At 44.9% G+C, this 22,726-nt stretch overlaps 1 protein-coding gene across 1 annotated transcript in view; it reads right to left on the bottom strand.

Annotated features, from left to right (window-relative positions):
• Positions 1-22,726, bottom strand: part of LOC139023270 (trafficking protein particle complex subunit 9-like) — a 130,436-nt gene that overhangs the window by 74,842 nt on the left and 32,868 nt on the right. The window contains exon 3 of the mRNA XM_070436030.1: positions 19,337-19,489. Within this exon, the coding sequence (XP_070292131.1) occupies positions 19,337-19,489 (153 nt within the window). The remainder of the gene's footprint in view (positions 1-19,336; positions 19,490-22,726) is intronic.

The following is a 22,726-nucleotide window of genomic DNA, read 5'->3' as shown; positions in this document are numbered from 1 at the left end:
CAACGCTTTATTTAACAGGTAAGGCTTAGTTGGAGAACAAGTTCTCATTTGCAACTGCGACCTGCCAAGATAAGCATAGCAGTGTGAACAGACAAACGAACCACAGAGTTACACATGGAGTAAACATATAAACAAGTCAATACATAGTAAAAAAAAAAAGGGCCAGCCGACTAGAGCATCACAGGTCGCAGTTGGTAGGGTGGTATAAGGATGCTTTAGTAAAACAAAAACGGATGGACATGTGATAAACTGCAATCCAGTTTGCTGAGTAGAAGTATTGGAAGCTATTTGTAGATGACATCCACAAGAGACTTACACAGAAGAGGTCAAGAGAAGCAGTGATCGTAGGCAGACCATATTGGTACAGAATTTTGACCAGGAATAGAACGGAGTGCATGGGTTTTTGAAGTCAATGATAGAGGTGCATTGGGCACGAGGCTTGATTGGCGTCGAGGAGAGACAACAGGCGCATCGTAGAATGGCCTCTGGCGTAGAAGGGTCCTGAATGAAGTAACAAGAACGGGGGAACTGTGCGCCGGAGGAGCGGTAACTACGAACATTTGAGGCCTTTATTATTGGAAGCATTGGAGATGTTTGACCATGTAATGAGATGTATAAGGCCTGAGAGTCTCGACACGCAGTCTAATAACATAGGCACATGGTCAGGAGTGGTCCCTGTCCAGGGGAAGATTTGAGCAGCAAAAAGACGCACAGGTAGTGAGCGAGGAGATGTGCTGCTAAGTGGCTGACTAAGTGTTCAATAGCTCCGTTTAATGCGAAAGTTGTCTCCCAAGGCTCATTGGATTATTGTTCCCTACTTGGACCCCTATACGACGTAACCATCCACGCTTGTGCTGGTGTCAAGTTAAGGCATTAAAGTTCATCTTCATTTCAAACGTGTTCTAATTGAATGATTATGATCTGTCTGTTTTGGAGGCGTGTGGTGGCAGTGTCTTATGTCTCACATCCCTCATTCCGTGCGACACAGACTAGTTTATGGGACATAAGAGGTCAATGGTTATGGATTACTTTAATTGACCACTTTAACTGCCTGTATGTCCTTAGAGTTTGACATTGTTGAAGAGGCGCGATGAGGGCCGAACTAAGCCGATTAGCGGGACCTGCATCAGGAATTGCGTGGTCAGGGGTGTCAAGAAGGCCGTCCAAGAAGACCTCCACAGAGAATCAACCTGATTTAAACAGAGAACGCTGTTCCCTCTCGAGTATGTAGCCGTGTGTAAACGGAGACAGGAGGAATCCAAACTGAACAGTGATTGTATATACAAGGAAAATACATTGCTCTAATAATTAGAGTATTTATTTTACCTAATGTCATTTAAAATAAGAGGAGCATGACTGTGATTAGGAAGTGCAGATAATCTTCACTCAGTGTATTAATGGTGTAGTGTGTTGGATTGAGATGTTGGGTGTTATTGGCACATTGTGATAGCCGATCGTAGTTCTTGGTCTTAATTGTGGAAGTGTTAGTGAGGGAGCCTATCAAAGATGGGGTGCCTAATCTCGTGAAAAGGAAGGTGGTGTTCTAGAGAACGCCTTCACTGAGCAATGCCTGGAGGTGAAAAATTCAAATAGGAGAATGGCATTGTGCGCTAACCCTGCGTTATTGCATATAGAGTAGAGACCTTAAAAACCTTTCCAGCGACATACCCTACTTGTCCTCAGACCCAGAGGCCAACCGTGGCTGTGGGGGCCAGACAGGACACCTGACAAGGGCAAGAGCAGAAACCAATCATTCGCGCATATCACGCTTTTATCACTCCCTCTATTGGAAGAGAACAGAGAGGTCGGCACTCCACCCCCATCCTCGTCACCAGGTAATCACTAGTAAAACAGGAAGATGCGTCGCGCATATCCTTCATCACGCCTCATCGGGGAGAACTTCGATCGCCCCAGACAGCACTGGCCGGCTGCTCCCCATGCCCCCCTCCCAGCCACCCCATGCGCAAGAGAACCCCTCATCTGAGCATGAATGGCCTCTCATAGCCGCCTATCGGCCACGCCCCTTCGCCCCCGATGAAGAATCACTGTGTAACGGGGAGCTCATCGAGAATACTTTTGAATACCAAAGATCAGTTGTGTACGCGCTCGGCCTTCTCTATCTTCCTCCACAATGCCTTTGACTTGTTTGCCCCCAGGCAGAAAGGTACGTAATAATTCCACATGGTTGGTGGGGTTCAGCAAATGGGGAGTGAAAATACGAGCGTGAAATGAGCCCGATTCGCCTTATATACAAATGTAGGACATGTATCACATTTCGGGAACTTGACCAACGGTGCCCCTTGCTTACGAAGTAGTCATAATATCGATAGGGGTCTGTTAGTAAGCGCACTGAGCTATGAGATACCTTAGCAACTGCCCTCCGAGTGGGCAATAAATTCCTGTTACAGGCATCGATGTTAGCGAGCATTAGAAAACCGGGCTACTGCTACCAAGGTCCCTTGTAAGAATCCAGCCTTCGGCGATAAGAAAAATGTTGCTACTGTCTCTTCTTGGTGGCATGGTTGAATCCAGATCCGCAGAGTCAAGGATCCTCAGCCTCACTGTTGGCCTAGAGCTCTGGAAGTAGAAGTACATCGCAGGCTTGGCGAATACAGCCTTCCTCCATTCTGGGAACGTACGATTTTTGTATTCCACCAATCTACCCGCAGATGGTAAGACGAGAGAAAAAGACGTCGTGAGTATCCGAATTTATGATTCCTCACGCTTCAGTTAGATGCAAATCGCACTGTCAATAGAGTCTTGGAGGTGCGCAGATTATAGGCCTAGAGGCGAGGGTATAGGCACTTTCCTCAGCGATTCTCTAATCTCTGTTTCCCTGACAGTAAATCCAGTTTGGACCTTTTGGTTTAATGCTGCTGCTACATAGACCACTACTAGAGCTTCGGAAACCCGGATCTCGTTCATCCCAACGGTCGCGAATGGATGTACCTTAGGGTGAGTAAGGCAGGTGAGCGATTCGAGACTGGTCCAGTGAAGAATAATCGCCCTCGCAATTAGCAAAATTTTTGGATCTTCCAGCATTTAAGAAGACCCCCGTTGTAATATCAATCAATATAATCCAGCACACCGACCTAAACGATGAAGCGATTTATCGCCTAGTCGCAAATCATTAGAAGTCATGATTCATTGGGGAGTCTCTCACTTGTTGATATCAATGTTGTTTGGCCTGTCCAGGAGGTGACTACACCCACACTATTAGTATGAAGAGGAGAGAGGAAGTAGGTAAGTGAAACCACCAAACATGTGGATTTTGAAGCTGTATTTAGAAAATTACCAATGCAGGGGCCAGCAATAGCATAGATGGGCTAACGACCCTCTACTATGTCACGCTATAATCCTTGTGGTGTGGAACTCCCTGTCTAGACAATCCTCTGCTCTTTAGATGTCATTATCTATGTAAAGCGAATGATAAGATGAATGTTGTGAGTGTACTTTTAAAGCACCGGGACTCTGGTAATCACGAGAGCCGGCGCTCTTTGCATAGCACATCTGCCCCCACAGCATACTGGGGGCCCAAGACCGTGGAAGCATCCATGTAAAAGTCGTTTCTCTCATGTTAAATGTACCTACGCATACCCGGATCACACGCGCACGCAATGCTGTCGAAACTTAGACGCCACGCAAAAGGTCCATGACGATCCTCCTACAGTGGATTCTGAGAGTGTAAGGATGCTGAAAGCGCCATGTCCTTGTTTTGGACGAGTGCTGATACTAACATCCTGTCAGTATACTCTATTTCTGCTATTGGGGGAAAGAGGAGGCGGAATGATTTGCGGTAAGAGAAAAGAAAAGGAGCTGCTAGAGGGCTCGCGCTGACGCGTGCTTGGAGTCACGAGGTAGCAGACGAGGCGGGCGCGCCTGGGTTGAGAAGCCGGGCCCATTTTGGATTGTCCCAATGACGTCCAGAATGGGGTGATAACATCTCTATAATAGTTAGTCAGCACGGAAGGACCGCTCCGTTAATGAGATTTAGATTGTGATCATTCAACATAGAGGAGAAAGTGGAAGTACTAGGCCAATGACATCGAGTTGAATGTAGTACAGCCATCAAATTGTTCTCTATTGATAATGAAATAGGCATTCTTCTAGAGATAGCGAGATCTCCTAGTCTATGCTTAAATCTGGCATCAAACGGATTTATCGGTGGGTTGACCCGATGTTATTCCTCCCCTTAGTTCTCATGTTCGCTCATTGGAATTAACACCCTTTACCGTCAACAGTTTCATAAAATAAGCTATTTGGTGTCCTGCTCCTACGAGCTACAACACAGCAATCACATGGCGCTGGAACAGGTATGTCTAGAAAGTGGGGACCCAGCCGCAAACTGGGAAGCAATCATCCTGGGACGGAAGCGCCGCATTGACATCTATTTAAAGTGGCTTCTCAACAATCGGCATCACTGTTTTGAGACAGAGATGTCTACCCCTAAAATAAGATCTCGATCTGTTTATTAGGATATAGTTAGAGCTACGATGCAAATTTCGTTCTCGTTTGCCTTGAATCACACAAGCCTGAGACGCCATATTGTTAGACCATGTTGGCTGCTGATAACTCTCTCAACTTGGCGACTTTGCACACTATGAGGCGTATGTAAAGTTCCAACAGCTGGTTTCCTCAACATGTACTGCGAGTGGACAGAAAATGCTGCGACATCAAATGTGACAAGCTAATCCCCTGCAAAACATGGTGCAATGGTCGGTATACATTGTATGCTCGCTTTAGGGGTGGAGACACTTTGCATAAGTATACGCAGACAATAGCGGATTCGGGTTAATCCTTAACCTTGTGGTTGGGAATGATGCAGAGAGCCAATGTTACAAGGATTGAGAAAGTCGACAAAAGTAAATGGAAAGCATTTACAACAATGTTTCAAGTGGACGAACATAAGGGCCTGTATAATGAGGTTGTGGGAAGTTTGTCTTTGGCTGCCTTGTTGGCATAGTGCGGTCTGGTGGACCGAGAAGGACATGGGCGATCGGGGTGGCAGCATATCTGCTGATGTCGAACCTCTGAACTTGCGTCGATATACTAGCGTGGTTCTTAGTTTCTGTCACTTAGAAGATTGTATGTGTAGCACACTTCGCGACATGCTTTGTCTAAGATGCGCTGGTAGTAATTGTAAGGTTGACTTCATTAATATGGACCAACTGAAACCGTGTATTTGGGAAATCAACATGGCCGCTTGAGAATACCGTCATTCTGTCAAAGAATGCTAGATTCGGCATGTGAGTGGCGAGTGCAATATCCTTTTCATACTTCTTGGCACATGGGAGGAAGAACCTCAGAACTTAGCTGTCCCTTACTGCTACTTGCCTTAGACATGGGTATCGCCCAAACAAATCGTTGACATTTAATTACAGCCAGGTCGATCATTCTAAAGACTAAATGTAGACAACAGACACGCCTGCTCAAACAGTCGATAACGATATGGTGTTCGATATATTTAGGAAGGGTAATGTGTAATCTCGATTAGCTGAGTTCAAAGTAAACACATTTAAGGTAAGTTGTGTAGCATGCACAGATGGACAGGATGACCGAGACCAGGACAGCAGTGGGTAGATAGTGGCGTGTGATTATCAAAGCAGACCACCAGTGCTGAGTAGGCTAAGCAACGAGATTCCGGCATCCACTAGGCCAAGGAGGGGAGTGACATAGAGGTTACTTATTAAGATCGGGAGGCAGTAGTTGTGAAAGGCGTGGTGAAGTTTACGGGCCTGAGACATCAGACAAGGGTTCCTAAGAATTAGCACAAGATGACCTTTAGTACACAGTAGGCAAGGATGATGCCTCTGCTGTGGTACAGGTACGTATTTGGAGTGAGTGAGGCCCTTCACTGTTCAGAGTCCCAGAACTTGCACGTTGAATTTAAACTCTTTAATCAAACTAATAATAGGTCCTATCATTTCCACGGCCCTATCTAAATCAACTTCTTTTGATCATTTTTGGTCTGTTCATATACGATTTGGCCGCCTTATCAGCTTGCTAAAATAACCTGTTTAACAAGATTTAGGGTTGTACCCGTTGACTAGAGGATATTTCCCTTTCATTTGGACTCGTGTTCATTTGGTGAGTTCTCAGAGAATTTGCGGTTGAGTAGAGTCATATCTCAAGTAAACGATAATATTCAGACAGCGAGTGATAAGGAGTTTATCTTAGAGCTCGCGAGTGGAGGAAACCACGGATTGAACCACATCCCTAATGTTTGAAGGCTAAGTGCTAGTGATTATTAACAAAGGTTCATATCATCATGAAACCCAGTTACATCTGCTTCCACAGTTTAGGTCCAGAAAACCCTCCAAATATGACTCACACATCAATATCACATCTCCTGAGCTCAAGAATTTAGCGGAAGTTTACGTGTACCAACGACCGCAATTCAAGATCCTCGCCAACATGCTACTCAAATACACGCGAATTGGCACTCTGTGTCCTTGGAACAAGCAGCCACCATCGGCCACTAAATGGCTACGGTCGTGTTCGGGAGCCCAAAGGGACAGCGTCCTCCACAGACGCGCTGCAAGTGTGTGCCATCTTTTGCCAGTGCATAGTGAACAAGCAGACGAGGCCCCACATTAGGAGCACACCTATCACTCCTGTAGGACAGAAAAACCCATTGTCTAGTTGGGGGTAGCTCAGAAAACACCCAGATGCACAATACATGAGAGTGGAGCAGAAGATCTTCTGAGATGGTGTACTTCTCTAGCGGAAGAGTAAAAATTTTTCCTTCTCTACAAAATGTTACTATGTATATAGAAATTGTTAGATTAGATACTAATGTGGTGAGTGTCACGCTCTCCAACCATTCTCCCTGGTTTTTTTTTGTACGGGAGTGAATCGCGAGAGACGTACCGGTGAAGCCAGAAAGTATCCTCTCCTGGCAGTGGAGAACCGAAACAGTGGTGCGCAAACTTACGTCGATCCTCCAGGCTTATCTCTGCACGTTCACACTTTTGCCACACCCTTTCAGACTACTCCATTCCAATGTGGAACACTCAAGTCCTTGTGCTACACGTTGAGAAACCTCTCCTGATCGATAATCTCGAGAGTGAGAGGTAATATCTTCAACTACCTGCTAATTCTTAAGAACGGAAGGAGCAAGGACACAGAGGTTCACATACTATTAAAAAATTGGGTATGTGAAATAGGTCAAGATTTACTGGCATTTTAAGATAATAGAAAGTTGCAGGTGGTACTATTGCTGAGAACCTTTGGCTACTGTTACGGGATTATGAAAATTGATCAAAATTCAAGAATTTCATATTGCGTTGCAACTTCCCGCAACTTCATCAAGTACCTATTCCCACTCAATTTAGTAGATGACGCTTGCTTCTCCCCTTACCGGATGTTTCAAGTACGAGCGCTAAATCTAGGCAAGACCTTAGTTGGGAGGACATCTTATTTCAGACCAGTGTCGGAATAGATATAAGGTCAGAACGCTGCCAGTGTGCATAAGCAGTGAGTCAGAGAGATTTTACTAGAAGGACTACATTTAGTGTTGATGTGATGAAAGGGTTAAGAGCAAGTGCCTTCTCGTGTCTTTTAATTTTGCTATTGCTACATTTCTTAACAGTAAACCTGTTATGTGCTTTCAATATAGCTTGAATGCAACAGCAGCGTCTGTCTCAAAAGCGAAGCAAGCAGGAACCCTACTGTCTCAGTCAAGCTCACCTGGCTGTATGAATCTTACGCAAAGAGCACAGCATTGGTTTATCAAGCAGAGCAGGGGTGAGCATTAGTATTCAAGCACGACTCGAAGGGGGTCCATTAGCACGGTTGGGTTACCGAGCCTTGCAGCGACGCCGGCGGCCCCCTCGTAGGATCCTTTCTTAATATCAGCTCGCGGCCCACACAGCACTGGCCGAGTCACGGTTTCAGGCACACATGGTGGAAACAGCATGGAAGGAGTATTCAGAGTGAGCGAGGGAAGAGGAAGTAACGCGGCACGCATGAGAGACGTGAGAGAAAGAATGAGAGATCCCTGGCAACTTAAAAACAAAATCAATCAAATCAAATTGTATTGGGTTGCAATCACCGTGTTTAACAGATGTTACTGCAGAGTGTAGCGAAATGCCTTGTGTTTTCTAGCTCAGACAGTCAGTATATCTAACAAGTATATCTTAACAATTTCACAACAAAATACCCAAATTACCACAAATCTTAAGTTAAGGATGGAATGTATAAATATATGGATCGACAATGTGAGAGCGAATAGCATAGAATAAGTTATAGAATAACAGTATACAGTGGGTCAAGAAAAAGGTATTTAGTCAGCCACCAATTGTGCAAGTTCTCCCCCTTAAAAAAGATGAAGAGAGCCTGTAATTTTCATCAAATAGGTACACTTCAAGCTATGACAGACATAAATGAGAGAAATAAAAATTCAGATAAATCACATTGTTTGATTTTTTATGAATTTATGTGCAAATTATGGTGAAATAAGTATTATTTCACCTAAAACAAGCAAGATTTCTGGCTCTGCACAGAACTGTAAACTTATTTCTTTAAGGAGCGGCTCCTCTGTCCCCTTCCCACTCTGTTACTGTATTAAATGGCACTGTTTGATACTTGTTTATCAGTATATAAGACACCTGTCCCACAACCTCAAACAGTCCACACTCCAAACTCCACTTATGGCAGAACAAAGAGCTGTCAAGGCACCAAGATAACAAATTGTAGATCCTGCACGGCTGGGGAAGAACTGAATCTGCAATAGCGTAAGCAGCTTGGTTTTGAAGAAATTAACTGTGGGAGCTAGTTGATTAGGAAATGGAAGATCACCATGACAAGACCCTGATAATCTCTCCCTCGATCTGCGGGTTCCACGCAAGATCTCACCCCATGGGGTCAAAAATGAATCACAAGAACGTGTGGAGCAAAAATCCGAAACCACATGGGGGGGCCTGAAGTGGAATGAGCCTGCAGAGAGCGTTGGGGACCAAAGTAACAAAAGCCTACCATCAGTTACACAGCTTACCCCGCCAGGGACTCAAATCCTGCAGTGCCAGAACGTGTCCCCCTGCTTAAGCCAGTACATGTCCAGGGCCCGTCTGAAGTTTTGCTAAGAGGAGCCATTTTGGATGATTCAGAAGAAAGCTGGGTAGAATGTCGATAATGGTGCAGATGAATTACCAAATATCGAACTGTTGTTGGTAAAAACTCAACATCGTCGTGTTTGGAGGACAAAAGAATGCTGAGTTGCATTCCAAAGAACACCATAATCGCTACGTGAAGCATGGGGTGTGGGAAAACATCATGCTTTGGGGCTGTTTTTCTGCCAAAGGGACCAGGCGACTGATTCCATGTAAGGAAAGGAATGAATGTGGCCATTGTATCGTGAGATTTTGGAGTGAAAACCCTCCGTTCCCAGCCATCAGCAAGGGCACTGAAGAATGAAACGTGGTTGGGTCTTTCCAGCATGATCATGATCCCCAAACCACAACGCCGCGGAACAACGAAAGGAGTGGCTTCGTAAGAAGCATTCTCAAAGGTCCTGGAGTGGCCTATGGTCAGCCAGTCTCCAGATCTCTAACCCAGTAGAAATATCTTTGGAGGGACGTTTGAAAGTCCGTGTTGCCCCCCAGCACGCCCCAAACATTCACTGCTCTAGAGGAGATCTGCGATGAGGATGGGCAAAATACCGAAGCAACAGCTGTGTGAAACTTTGTGAAGCTTACAAGAAACGTTTGACCTCTGGTCATTGCCAATTTCAAAGTAATATAACACTATTGAAGATCAACTTTGTTTTTGCCAATAGCTTTATTTGTCACCAGTAATTGCAATAATTCATAAATTAAATTCCTACAATGTGAATTCTGGATTTTTTGGTTTTCTCATTTTGTCTGTCATAGTGAAAGTGTAACCTATGATGAAAATTACGCCTCTCTTCATCTTTTAAGTGGGAAGCTTGCACAGATGGTGTGCTGACTATACTTTTTTGCCCCCACTGTATACATAGTGATGAGTAATGCAAGTTATGTCCAACATTATTAAAGTGCTAGCGTTCCCTCCGATTAATTTGGCCAGTAATTTACAAGTCTATGTATATAAGCAGCAAGCCTCTAATTGTCTAGTGATGGCTATTAACAGTCTGATGGGCTTGAGATAGAAGCCTGTTTTTCCAGTATAATCGGTCCCACCTTTGATGCACCTGTACTGACCGAACACCTTCCTGGAATGAATAGTTGGGGTTGAACAGGCAGTGGCTCGGTGTGTTGTTTCTTGATATCTTTTATAGACCTTCTGTGACATTGGGTGGCTGTAGTGGTCACTGGAGGGCAGGTCGTTGTGCCCCGGTGATGCGTGGGAAGACCGCTACACCCCTCTGGAGAGCCCTCTGCGGTTTGCGGGCGGCTGCTAAGTTGCCATAGCCCAGGCGCGGTTGATACAAGCCCGCGTCAGGATGCTCTCATGTGTGCATCTAAAAGTTTGTTGAGGTGTTGTAGTGCCTATACGCTCCAAATTTTCTCAGGCCCCTGGAAGGTTTGAGAGGAGCTGTTGCACCTTCTTCATCACACTTGTCGTACGTGGGTGGCATCCATTTCAGTTTGTCAAGTGAAGCTTTTCCACCTTCTCCACTGGTTGGTCCCGTCGATTGTGGATAGGGGGGTGATTCCCTCTGTCTGTTTCCTGAAGTCCACGATCATCTACAACATTGGTTTGTTGATTGAGTGACAGGTTGTTTTCCTGCACCACACTCCACAGAGCCCTCCACCTCCTCTCCTGTAGGCTGTCTCGTTCATTGTTGGGTAATCAAACATTTGGTTCCTCACATGAAAATAGTGCAGTTAACAAATCTTTTTCAAACTTAAGAAGTATTCTCTGAGTACGAATGAGCTGAGGACCTTGAGAACAGCGTCCGTGAAGCATCTTTCTCAGTGTTTAAACCCTTCCTCAGCCATCAGCTACGGTGCTGTTGGAAGAAGATGAGAATAAAGGAAACATCCAGTCGACAGTGCAATCTTTTAATGGCTGCCAATCACTCAGGCTAAGTATACTGAAAGGTAGCAGCATTTTGTTCCATAAGCTTCAAATCCAATGTTCATGCAGTTTTTCCCCTGGTCCTGAGGATAGTTTTTTAATATACATCAGTGTTTTCCAGCATTGATATACAAGCTCCAGACATGGCAGAAGAATGGCCCACCGTTTGTGAAATCTTAAGTGCTCAGTAAGTTCCAGTTAACTATGAACGGTTGCGTGCCTAATGTTTTAATTTGGACGTGATTTTGTTTCGTTTTGCCAAATTGAAACTAGCAATGTTGCATAGCATGTAATTGCTTTTAGTTGAAATGCTACATGCTCGCTGAATCTGAGAAAGATACTTTTATATTACTAACAATATAAGGCATGTGATGGATACTGCCTATATCTTGTTATGATTTCCCACCAATCCGAAGCGATCAACATTTGATAAGCCATGACAGTTTATCTAATCGAGCCGGGGACTATAATTCCATCTTGCATTTTAATAAGTTATTGACATAGCCTTGTTTTGTTTCATGTTCTCCTACTAGTAGGTACTTTGTTTCTAAATTCGTTCTCCCAAGTGTCCATGTTGTCTAATTGTTCAAAAGTACATGATTGAAAATAGCTGAGAAACTATTTCAAACCTAATGACATACTTTTGTACTTCAAAGCCAATTTTTATCTCAGAACCCTCTTGGTTGTCAGTATGAAACCTTATTATTTCCAAACTCTCGCAATGACATTAGCATGTCATGAAGAACTACATTTTACAGTGTATATGGCCAGTCCTAGGAGAATATTTGTATGTGTCTGTGATCTTTTGGGAGGAACACGAGGAACATGCAGGCCTCTGAGGATTTTCCAGAAAGGTGTCAGAAGCCCTCTGCAGGGTGACTGTACTAAATAACAAGCTGACCTTGGACTGACTGTCATATTTATGAGCATTGCCATGAACACAAACAGCAGACAAGATTGACAAGAGTATTCTGGCATGACACGATCCACAGCTTGATCATTTCAGTCCATATCTTTCTAATGAAAAGCAGATGGAAAGGGGTAATGCGGCCACCAAAGAGCCCCTGTTGCCTTGGTCTGAGGAAGTGTGTCTTGACAAATAGATGCACGCTCTTAATGACCTCAGGCCTCTCCAGGTACCAGACTGTTGTGGACACAGCTTAACAGATGTAACCTCTTGCCGAAAAGCGCGGTGCGAAGTACAGGGAAGTGGGTCTCTGTGCCAGCCTCTGGGGAGAGCGCACACACACACTCTGTGATATGATGTGAGAACTGTACCTGGGTGTGCCAGAAGGGGAAATTCTAATTAGAGCCAGTGTGATGTTTTGTGTATGGTGTAACAGTGATGGTAGCAGAGATGCTGTTATATACTGCAAAGACAGTGATTCCACAGAAAAAAAAGATCCACGCTTACTGGTGGCCCCCTAGATAACGCCATGACAAACAATTTGCAGTAGCAATAACTAGCCCTTGCACAAAGAGTAAGTCCCAATTACAGGGACAGTACAATTGGTTCTACAACCTTTCTACAACCAAAATCTTTCAGACAACTGATGCTATGAAAAGTTTTTGGTATAATTTCCATTGGTAAGGTTGCGTTGACAGAGAGTTGTACATTTGCAGATTATAAATGAAAAACCTCTTGTCTAGGTCTCCAAAACATGTATCAAGGCGGCAGTGATTAGGTACAAGAGTGACATGGTTCTTTCAAACATTGGAATAACCACTAGATAATTGAAAAACAGGAAAACTTGACATGAAACCAAAAAGTGATGAGAAGAAACAGAGAGGTCAATGTTACCTATGGCAGGACAAGAGTGTATCAACAGTTTTTGCAGTGATCGGGGGAAACCATTTAATGCAGGAAGTTCGAGCCAAGGCCCTTTGTTCGAGTGCAGGTCAAATCCCACATGCGCTCTCATTCATCCTGGGTCTTAGATGAGGCCATAGGGAAATGAATATGGTGGACGCGGTGTCAGAAGCTGGGAAGGGATTGCCAGCCTAACACGGAAGCACTGCGGACACCCACCTGGGCATGGCGTAGACCCGATTAGGCCGCCATTTAAAGCCTTCTCCGGTTTTCATTGCCTAGTCAGTCCTTCGGCAGGGGTCCCACCTCTCTGATGCGTCAAACAATTTACCTCCCATTGGGAAACGGGTTAAATTGTGTTAAACACTTTGCCTAGGTGGACCTTTAGCCATGATCCCAAGCTCAGCAATAACGACTATGGAGCAGATGTCATGTTTCCATTGTCACCAGTGGTTTCAATCGGTTCTTTGTGCATGAAGTATTCGTTCGCTGAAACATGTCCACTATCAGTGTAGTCTGGATGGTAGATAATGTTCCTGATGGTGGGTAAGCAAATCAAGATAGGCTTTTTTCCTGTGTTTTTAGGTAGATTATATTGAGTTACGAAACCCTTTCACACTGCCATGCCTGCCCTTGCTTTTCGCCAAGTTTCAATCCCACAACAAGGGGGTGTGGGGGTGGGACCGAATGGTAACCAGTTGTAGAGAGTTTCATTGATTGGGGAAATATTTCAATTACTTGAATCTATACTTTGATTGCCGTGTCAGTGTTGATTCTACATTGGTCCTATCTTACTTATATATTTCACCGCCATTATACAGAAAGTAACATAACTGATCAGGGCATCTTTAGTAATTTTGTAATCTCACCCAGGTAGAGGATCGACCGACGGCTGGGTTGTGTTGGGTGGTTCTCTATCGGGTGAGGTTTTGATCCGCAATGAAAGCAGCATCCCTTGGGCTCACTCCTAACATCTTGCGGGACAAGGGTTGGGGGTCAGTGGGAGGTCATGGCAATTTACTCTAATGTGCTCCACACAGAGTGCACTCATGAGTCATTACATAATATCCTGGCTGAGCTGGTCCAAATTTAAGCTAGCACTACACGATTTGCTTTACCAGATGCCCATCTGTAAAAACTGGCCACTGAGCAGTGTTATGTCAGACCGAAATGCATGGTTTGAGAAAAAGGTTCATGGTTCGATTTTAATTTTATTTTTATTTCAATCCTTATTTTGTTAACCGGCAGGCCAGTGAAGAACCAGTTCTCTTTTACAACCTGCGATCTGGCCAAGTAAAGCAAGAGCAGTGCGACAAAAACTACAACAACAGGTTACACATTTGTGGGAATAACAGACCGTACAGTCCAATAACACAATAGAAAATATATGTTACAGTGTGTGCAAATGTTAGTACGATAGGGAAGGTAAGGCAATTAAAATAGGCCACAGTGGGCGAAATAATGTCACAAGCTCACAGAGACACTTAAACAGCGAAACACACAGAGAGACCACCTTCACCCCATGTGTCAAATCTTGTTTTGCACGGACACATACCAATTTAAGATGTGCACATGAGTGCAGCAAAACACCTCTTTGACTGTCAAGGATAGCCGGACTCCAAGGTCGATCCATGGTCCAATACCCATTACAGGACCATTTCAAGAGCCCGGTTAAAGCCTCTTATTATCCTAAGAACTCATTCCGATCCTCAGATTCCCCTGTATCTGCAGCATGGCCCTTTAATGAGGCCTGTGATGATCTACAGGAGTACCAGGATGAAGTGACCCCATACAGTTTATTCTGATTGGCATGGCCTCCATAACGATTGACTCATTTTTCTCAACTAAATGAAGTTTCCCGAAAAAGAAGCGCAAAGGCCTTTGGATTCATTCAAATTGTCGAGGACGAGGATAAGCTGAGTGAATTAGGGTGGACAATGACGTTGCTGACTGTTCCCGGATCTGCGCTTAAGTACATTTCCGTTATGTGATCAGCGATATACATTGCGAGAAAAGATAAATAGACTGAGTGTGTGGAACTCACCATTTGTTTGGTTGTTTTGACATACAGTCATTTGTTTGCAAGTGGAGGGAAATCCTACTCAGTCTCCGAAGAATTTCAGAAAAACAGAAAAATTGTAAAAGCCAGTGGATTCACCACTGTATTGGCTATGGGTAGAGAGAATACCCCATAAAAATAAAAATTGTTTTTTGAATGATTGAAAACCCTTTATCTGAAATATGATTAACCTCTGCCTCTCTAACGTGCTGGTGGCAAATGAACGTCAATTTCTGAGTCGTGGGTGAGGAAATTAAACCAGAGAGCAGCCTTGGTGATTGGCACGAGCGGATTTCCTCCTGCTCGTTCGACCGCAGCACAAGCTCCTCATTACTTCCCAGACCATGAAGAGAGAGCACTCACCTTTTTAAACAAGCCCCAGTTAATGTCACACTGTAATTTGACAAGAACAACATTTCCTACGGTGAAGGTTTTGGCAGCAAGATTTTGCCCTGCAATCATCCTCTAACATCCTCTTCTTTAATGCTCGCCCAAAAATACATGGAAAGGATAATTCCTAAAATAATGGCATCCGAGACAGAGATCCAGTTGGTAAACTGTTGATTCGGACCATTGGCCGGTCATGGACGGACCCCTGTTTCAATGACCCCATGCCTGAAAGGAACCATTGAAATCCCTGTAGATGACACTGCCCTCAGATTTCTATCCACTATCAGAATGAAATGAATGACAGTTACAGTATCTGATTGTGGGACTAAAACAGTCAAAGGGCTGTGCAATTAAGATGGCGAATGTTATGTCTTACACGCTGTTCAGATCTAATCAGCTTAGAGTCTAAAGTGATTCGTCTGAACCTTCAAAAACGCATCCTGTGTCCATTCTGTTAAATTTCATGAAACATAGTAATGGGAGTTTGAGGTAATGGGTGTCTAGGTTTTGTATAGAAAACATCAGTGTGCCGATGGTGGTGGGAAGTGTTTTTTTTTAATGCCCAAATACTGATAATCCGGCTTCAACACAATTAAAAGCTCCAGACCTGGTTTTGGTGCTGAGGGTGCGGCTAAAGGCTATCAAAACTGGTCGCCTAGAGCGTTGGGGACAAGGAATAAAAGGAGCAGATTTATGGGCGTGGTAGAATATATTCAGGGCATAATGTGCAGACAGGGGTATGGTGGGGTGCGGGTACAGCGGAGGTAAGCCCAGGCACTGGGTGATGATAAGAGAGGTTGTATCTCTGGACATGCTGGTTATAATGGGTGAGGTCACCGCATGTGTGGGAGGTGGTTCAAAGGAGGTATCAGAGGTATTAGGAGTGGAACTACGGGCTCCATTGTAAACTGAAACAATGATAACTAACCCGAACAACAGTATACAAGGCATATTGATATTTGAGAGAGACATATAGTAAGGCATAAAGTAATCGCAGGTCTTGATTGGGAGAGCTAGCTAAAACAACAGGTGAGACAACAGCAGCTAGTCAGCTAACACAACAACAGCAGGTAAAATGGCAATGACTAGGCAGAGAGGGTCGGATTAACTACACATAGAGCCTGAGTTCGCGGCTGGGGCCGACAGATAAACACAAATAAACAGAATGGAGTACCGTGATTAATGGACAGTCCAGCAGGCATCAGCTATGTAGCCAAGTGATCATAGTGTCCAGGGGGGAGCAGTGGATGGAACAGGGAAGCTGTCACCACSCTAGCACGCGGCGTTTAAAGTTAGTAGCCCGGGGGTGGTCTGCTCAGACGGAGGCCGGTTGAGGGCACAGCGGATGGAGTATTCGTCGGCAGACCAGACGTGGTGGTGCGGCGGGGCGCCGTGTCGACAGAGAATCCAAGCCAGATGGCGAAAGAGTTATTGTAGAATTTTGTTTGCTAACTGGTGCTAGCTTCGTGGCAGTGGCGTTAGCCACTATAGCCAATCGGTAGCAGTGGTGATCCGGTGCCAAGGTCCAGAGTTAACAGCAAGGATCCGGTGGAGTATTGGGCTCTAGTCGTGTATGAGTGGGGTTCGGGTAAACAGCTGAGTAGGCCGGGGGTGGGCCTCAGGTATAGCTTCGGTACTGGGTGCCACGGAGGGTGCAAGCTAGCTGTGAGCTAGCTAGCTGTGAGGATCAGAAGTAGTGGCTCAGGGATTACGGCAGGAATCGGGCGTTGTTATGGAGAGACAGTCCGATGCTGGTAGATTGGCGAGTAATATCCAGGCTAAGAACAGGGCTGGTGTCTGTGCAGAAGGTAAAAGCCGCTAGCAGTGGCTAAAAATGACTAAATAGCTTGTAGCTGATTAGCTGGTTAGCTACTGGAGGTTCTTGAATGTGTTCCAAAGTTAAAAATAATAGCGATTCCGTATCACATTGGGTGAGGCAGGTTACCGGAAGGTATAATCAAATTAAAAATCGAAAAGAGATAGATTTTTTTTTTTTTTTATATATACAAAAAATACGAAAAATACAAAAGTACACGAGAGGACGAACAAAACACGCCTACACTGCTACGCCATCTTGGATCAGGTTGGCTAATATATTTTTGTTGTTGTCGTGGACAGCCCTAATAAAGTTAGAATGACTAGACAGACAAAGTAACACCATAGCGTTAAAATGACTAAAGAGACAAAGTAACACCATAGCGTTAAAATGACTAGAATGGACACACTCCCCTCAGAATTAAAATATGTAGTGAGGAGAAGTCATATGTAGCTTCCTCCTACAAGGCATGGTGTTGAAAGCCAAAAATGTGGCACACAAACACCGTGACATTGAACCAGGTTGGAGGAAACTACAACTCTATTCTGACATCTATCCATCCACCAAACTGTCTCCAGTCCTGGCGTGCTTGTGCTGGAGTCCTTGCCGTGTGGACGGGTACAGGGACGGGTACAGGGACGGGTACAGGGACGGGTACAGGGACGGGTACAGGGACGGGGAAAGGTACGGACGGGTAAAGGTACAGTACCACGGGACGGGTACAGGGACGGGTACAGGGACGGGGGCAAGTACAGGGACGGGTAACGGGTACGGGTACAGGACGGGTACTAGGAAGGTACAGGACGGGTACAGGGACGGTACAGGAACGACGGTACAGGGACGGGTAGAGTACATGGGACGGTACAGGGACGGGACGGACGGGGTTAATGGGACAGGAATGTTGGGCGTCGCAACGGGGCTTAGGTGTGTATCGGGGTGGGGGTCTGAGAAGAAGGTAGACTACCCTGAAGGCCAGAACTTGAAGATACGCTCATTCTCTCCTGAGAGGATGTCATGACAGTCTGTTCCCACTCCTCTTCCTCTGGCTGGTTTGTTTCTCTTCAGCCACACTATATTTAGGAGACTGTCGTTACCGGCAGAACTGAAACAGTCCACTTCCACAATGAATGAGAGATACTCTATTAATGCTAGGCCAAGTTGCATGGTCTGCTACGCAGAAAGATAAGGTGTTTCTGCACAGTTCTCTTAAATAAGAAGTAGGATATTAACAATGCATTTTATTATYAATAAATGCCAAGGGTGACCCAGATCATATTACGTGATTATTTCTGTTCACAGTCCTAGTTTTCTATACTTAAAACCTATTTATTTCTGCAATGTTTCAATGTTATTCTGATATAACAATTTCAGATAACAAAAAAAATGATATGTTGTTTGAACAAGTGCTTGGTTGGAAATATAGTGCCTTTCATTCTCCAGCCTCAATAACATAATCACACAGCCCAGTTCAGAGCAAAGCTCTGACATGCACCGCGCTCTGATTTAACAGTACCCTCTGAGAAACAACATTAGTGACATCATCTACTGCAGTTGCTCCTGTACGCACGCACGCACACACACACACACACACGTTATGTTTTTCTATCCTCGTGGGGACCTAAAACGTATTTCCATTCAAAATCCTATTTTCCCTAACCCTAAATCTAACCATAACTCCTAACCCTAATTTTAATCCTAAACCCTACATTTAAAATAGCTTTTGTCCTCAATGGGACGTGACAAATGTCCTTGTTTTACTATCCTTTTGGGGACTTTTAGGGATTATAGGTCCCACAAGGATAGAAGAACTCCCCCCCCCACACACACACACACACACACTGCTGCCAAATTGCTTGCAGAACAAACAAATGCACACAATCACAGGAGTGTTTATGCATTACTAAAATGGAAAACATGATGGCAAGTTCAACAGCACAGGGACTCCGATTAATTATTAATTGTACACCTCCTCCCTGAAACAAGTTGACAGGCCATTCTAAACAACACTGAGTCTGTGTATTGGTAATAGCCCCCTCATTACCTAAGAGGTTCTGATGGAGCGCCCTGCCTGCATATTGACAAAGGATGTGTCTCAAATGGCACCCTATTCCCTATATAGTGCCCAAGGCTGCATGCACATTTCGCCATACTTTCTCCCATCTGTCAGTGCAGTAGAACTGGCACACACCCTGGCCAAAAGACGGATGTAGCATCCAGATGCCTTCTAATAGGGATCTGTATACATCCAACAACAAAGGATATGATGTTCCAGGTGATGCCCAGGGTGCTGTTGATCATGGAGGCCTGGGCGTGAAGCCTCTCCTCCTCCAGTAGTTTGGGGTTGGTGTAGCGCACGGCCTCCTGGTCCGGCTGGGGCAATGTGTGAAAGTCAAACTTAGCCACCTGGATCGCCATCCTAGAGGGGAGGGAGAGAGGAGAGCGAAGGTTAGACACAGGAGACGTACACTTGGGTACTACTGAGCCATCCTAGAGGGGAGGGAGAGAGGAGAGCGAAGGTTAGACACAGGAGACAGATACTTGGGTACTACTGAGCCATCCTAGAGGGGAGGGAGAGAGGAGAGCGAAGGTTAAACACAGGAGACAGATACTTGGGTACTACTGAGCCATCCTAGAAAGGCAGAGCAAAGGAGAGCGAAGGTTAGACACACAGGAGACAGACCTCCAACGGCACTGCCCCACTAAGAGAAAAAGTTAACATAATCCCGAGCTGTGTATTGCTGCTTTCCATGTTGTCTCTTGTCTGTAGCTTGTGAGGTGTGGAAACACTTTGTTGCTTTTATGMTTTGCTTGTCCTATGTTGCTCTGTGTGTGCTCACTGCTCATTGATTGTCTGTATTGTAATTGTTTTTAAAAACCTGCCAAGGGACTGCGGTTGAAAATTAGCCGGCTGGCTAAAACCGGCACTTTTACTGAAACGTTGATTAATGTGCACTGTCCCTGTAAAAATAAAATAATAAACTCAAACTCAAAAGCGGTAGCACTTGATTCAACAACACCGTAAGCACTACTAAAGCGMTTTTGTTTGCAAATAACTGGTCTTACTCCGTGCTAGAATCTTGGCCAAGTGTTTCCGCAGGCAGTCAGTCACACACTGTAAATAAGTATCCTAACGTCTAAACTTTAATCACAGAAGGACATATTGGTCAGATGATCAGATCGAATCATTTGAGATGTGGGTTTGTTGACATTTTAAAAGGCAGTCTCCCTCTGAAACCGTGAATATGTTCAGATATAAAGAAAGAAACTAAACTATTGGAGATTCACTGACAGTGGAGGGAGAAGGACAGCGAAGGAAGCTTGGCCACAGGCAACACATTCACCATTCAAAATGTAGCATTAAASCAAATCAAGAAAGGTAAATAGGTGGATCTATCCATTCCATTCCCACTAAATATAAAGATGATCAAAGGGCAAGAGACCACAGAAGCACTCAATGCAAACACACTGTATGGCTTTAACAAGACATGTAGGTGTCACTAGTTGTGGGCCTCAACAACTGTAGTTTAGAACGGCAACCTGCACTTACACAATTACACCGGTCTATCTATCTACTGCCACAGCAGATCAATGGAGATGGTAACTGGGGCTGTGTTTGTTGAAGTTGGTGTGCTGTCCTGTCCAGTCTACTGACCAGCCCTGGCCACTGATAAATGATTTATCCAGTTAGACCAAACACCCTGAGGCTCCAAGCCTTCTGCTCCACGGTGTGTGTGTGTGTGTTCAGGTTCATATACTAACAGGCGGCAGAGAGGAAGCGTTCATAGCCTGCGGTTAGGGCAACAGAGACACATCCGGGATTCATAGTTCTGTATGCCTCTCTAATTAAATACTAACAAACTTCTTACTAATTACCGGGGGCTACATTTATGCCTTCCATTCTAAGAGAAGAGTTAAAAGTGCCGATTGGATGCAGCCACTACAGTCTAGCACAGTGACACGGCACCGTGTGGGTGAAGAAGGAGGTGGATGAAGAGAGAGATAGGGGGAGAGGGACGCAGAAAAAGAGAGGTGAACATTTCTTCTCCTCAGGCCTGTGTGAAGCAATGGAGATGGCATCAGATTCCCACTCTGTTTCTGCTGTCTTCGCCAATAGCAACTTCCCRTGCTGGCCTGCCACAGCCAATAAGAGCCCACGGAAGGAGACGACACCCTGCCCTGCACCGGGTTGGCCACCTGTGGACCTCACAGAGGAGTAACTCAAGGCTAGCCTGGTCCCAGATCTCTTTCTGCTGCCTTGCATACTACTATCCACTCAAACAGATCAGTCACATTATGAACCAGTAGGGAAGTCAAATCCTCTCCTCTGCACGCATACTGGTGTCTGTTGACCATTCCAATAACTCTGTGAAGTAAGTGTTAAAATAACGCATTACACCTGATTATCTCCCTAGCAGAATTAGATTTCATCCGTCTTGGTTCTTTGTTTTATTTCATTCATCTAACCGTCTCTTAAACTGTTTCATAACATCCTAGATTTGAAATGAATATATTAAACCAATATAAAACCTATGAGCATCTTATTTCCGGCCTGTGTGTAATTAATGGTGATGAATGTGGTATTAAATGAAGAGGGTTTGGTAGAGGATTGATTCCCCCAGCAAAGTGAGCGTGATGATGGTGTCCCGGGGAACAGTCAAATCACAGAGAAACAGCTGCAGGGCCCAGGTTTTTGTCACAAGCCAAATCTTTATGAAAATGTATAACTAGTAACTGTGTGTCTCTCTCCTTCTCTCCATCTTTCTTACATTTTCTCCTCAGGCTCTTAGGAATTCTCTCACAAGCACTAACYCGCACGCACGCACGCACACACACATTGTTGTTACGACTAATAAATTGTCTTCTCTCCAGGTATAAAACAGAGAGCCAGACAGTAGAACACTCCCTTTCCCACAGCAGGTAAATGGAATAGAACCGTCCATTTTACAGTTTTTTACCATCATTCCTCTATAGGCTGAGACAAACAGCAGTACCATGGCTTTCAGGAGGGCACCTAACTGCAAACATTTATCTCCATAGGAGAGTGGTCACCAACCGCTCTTCTGCGATTGACTGGTTGAACTCCAAGGCATTCCTAGTCGATCGCCAAACATCTCTGTAAAAAGCCTGACAATAAAGCCTTGCATTCCGAAATGTTTGCGGTAGGTGCACTTGATTCAGCTGCCCTACGCGCCGAGTAGTCCAAGTGTTCCCATTATGAACCATGTCATGTGTCTGAAGGTACAACTCTGACTACCCTGTGGGCCTGGAGAGCAAATCAAGTGCACCTATCAGGTAGCTCAGATCACCGTGTCTGCAGCTTCCACGGGCCCACAGCGAAGTTGATTGTCGACTACTGTGTGAGATTTCAAAACCATGACTAGAGAGAGACTGTCAATGAATACAGCAAAGAGATGAGTGAGTTCATGGTAAAGAGTTCATTGAGCACTGTCAACACGACATAAAACGCCATCTCCCTATCAACTCCAGCTACAAAGTGTATCCATAGACTTGCGTTGTTATTAGCGGCTTGTGTCTTTGTAATATCGAGGAGTATTTCAGGGAGGGAAAAACTCCCCTCTCTCTCTCTACCCCTCCCTCCCTCTCTGTCCCTCTCTCTCTACCCCAGCCTCCCTCTCCGTCCCTCTCTCTCTCT

The sequence above is a fragment of the Salvelinus sp. IW2-2015 genome, linkage group LG30, assembly GCF_002910315.2.
Source record: "Salvelinus sp. IW2-2015 linkage group LG30, ASM291031v2, whole genome shotgun sequence".
Classification (NCBI taxonomy): domain Eukaryota; kingdom Metazoa; phylum Chordata; class Actinopteri; order Salmoniformes; family Salmonidae; genus Salvelinus; species Salvelinus sp. IW2-2015.
Note: the sequence above shows the minus strand (reverse complement) of the source record. Positions and strands in the feature narration are given on the sequence as shown.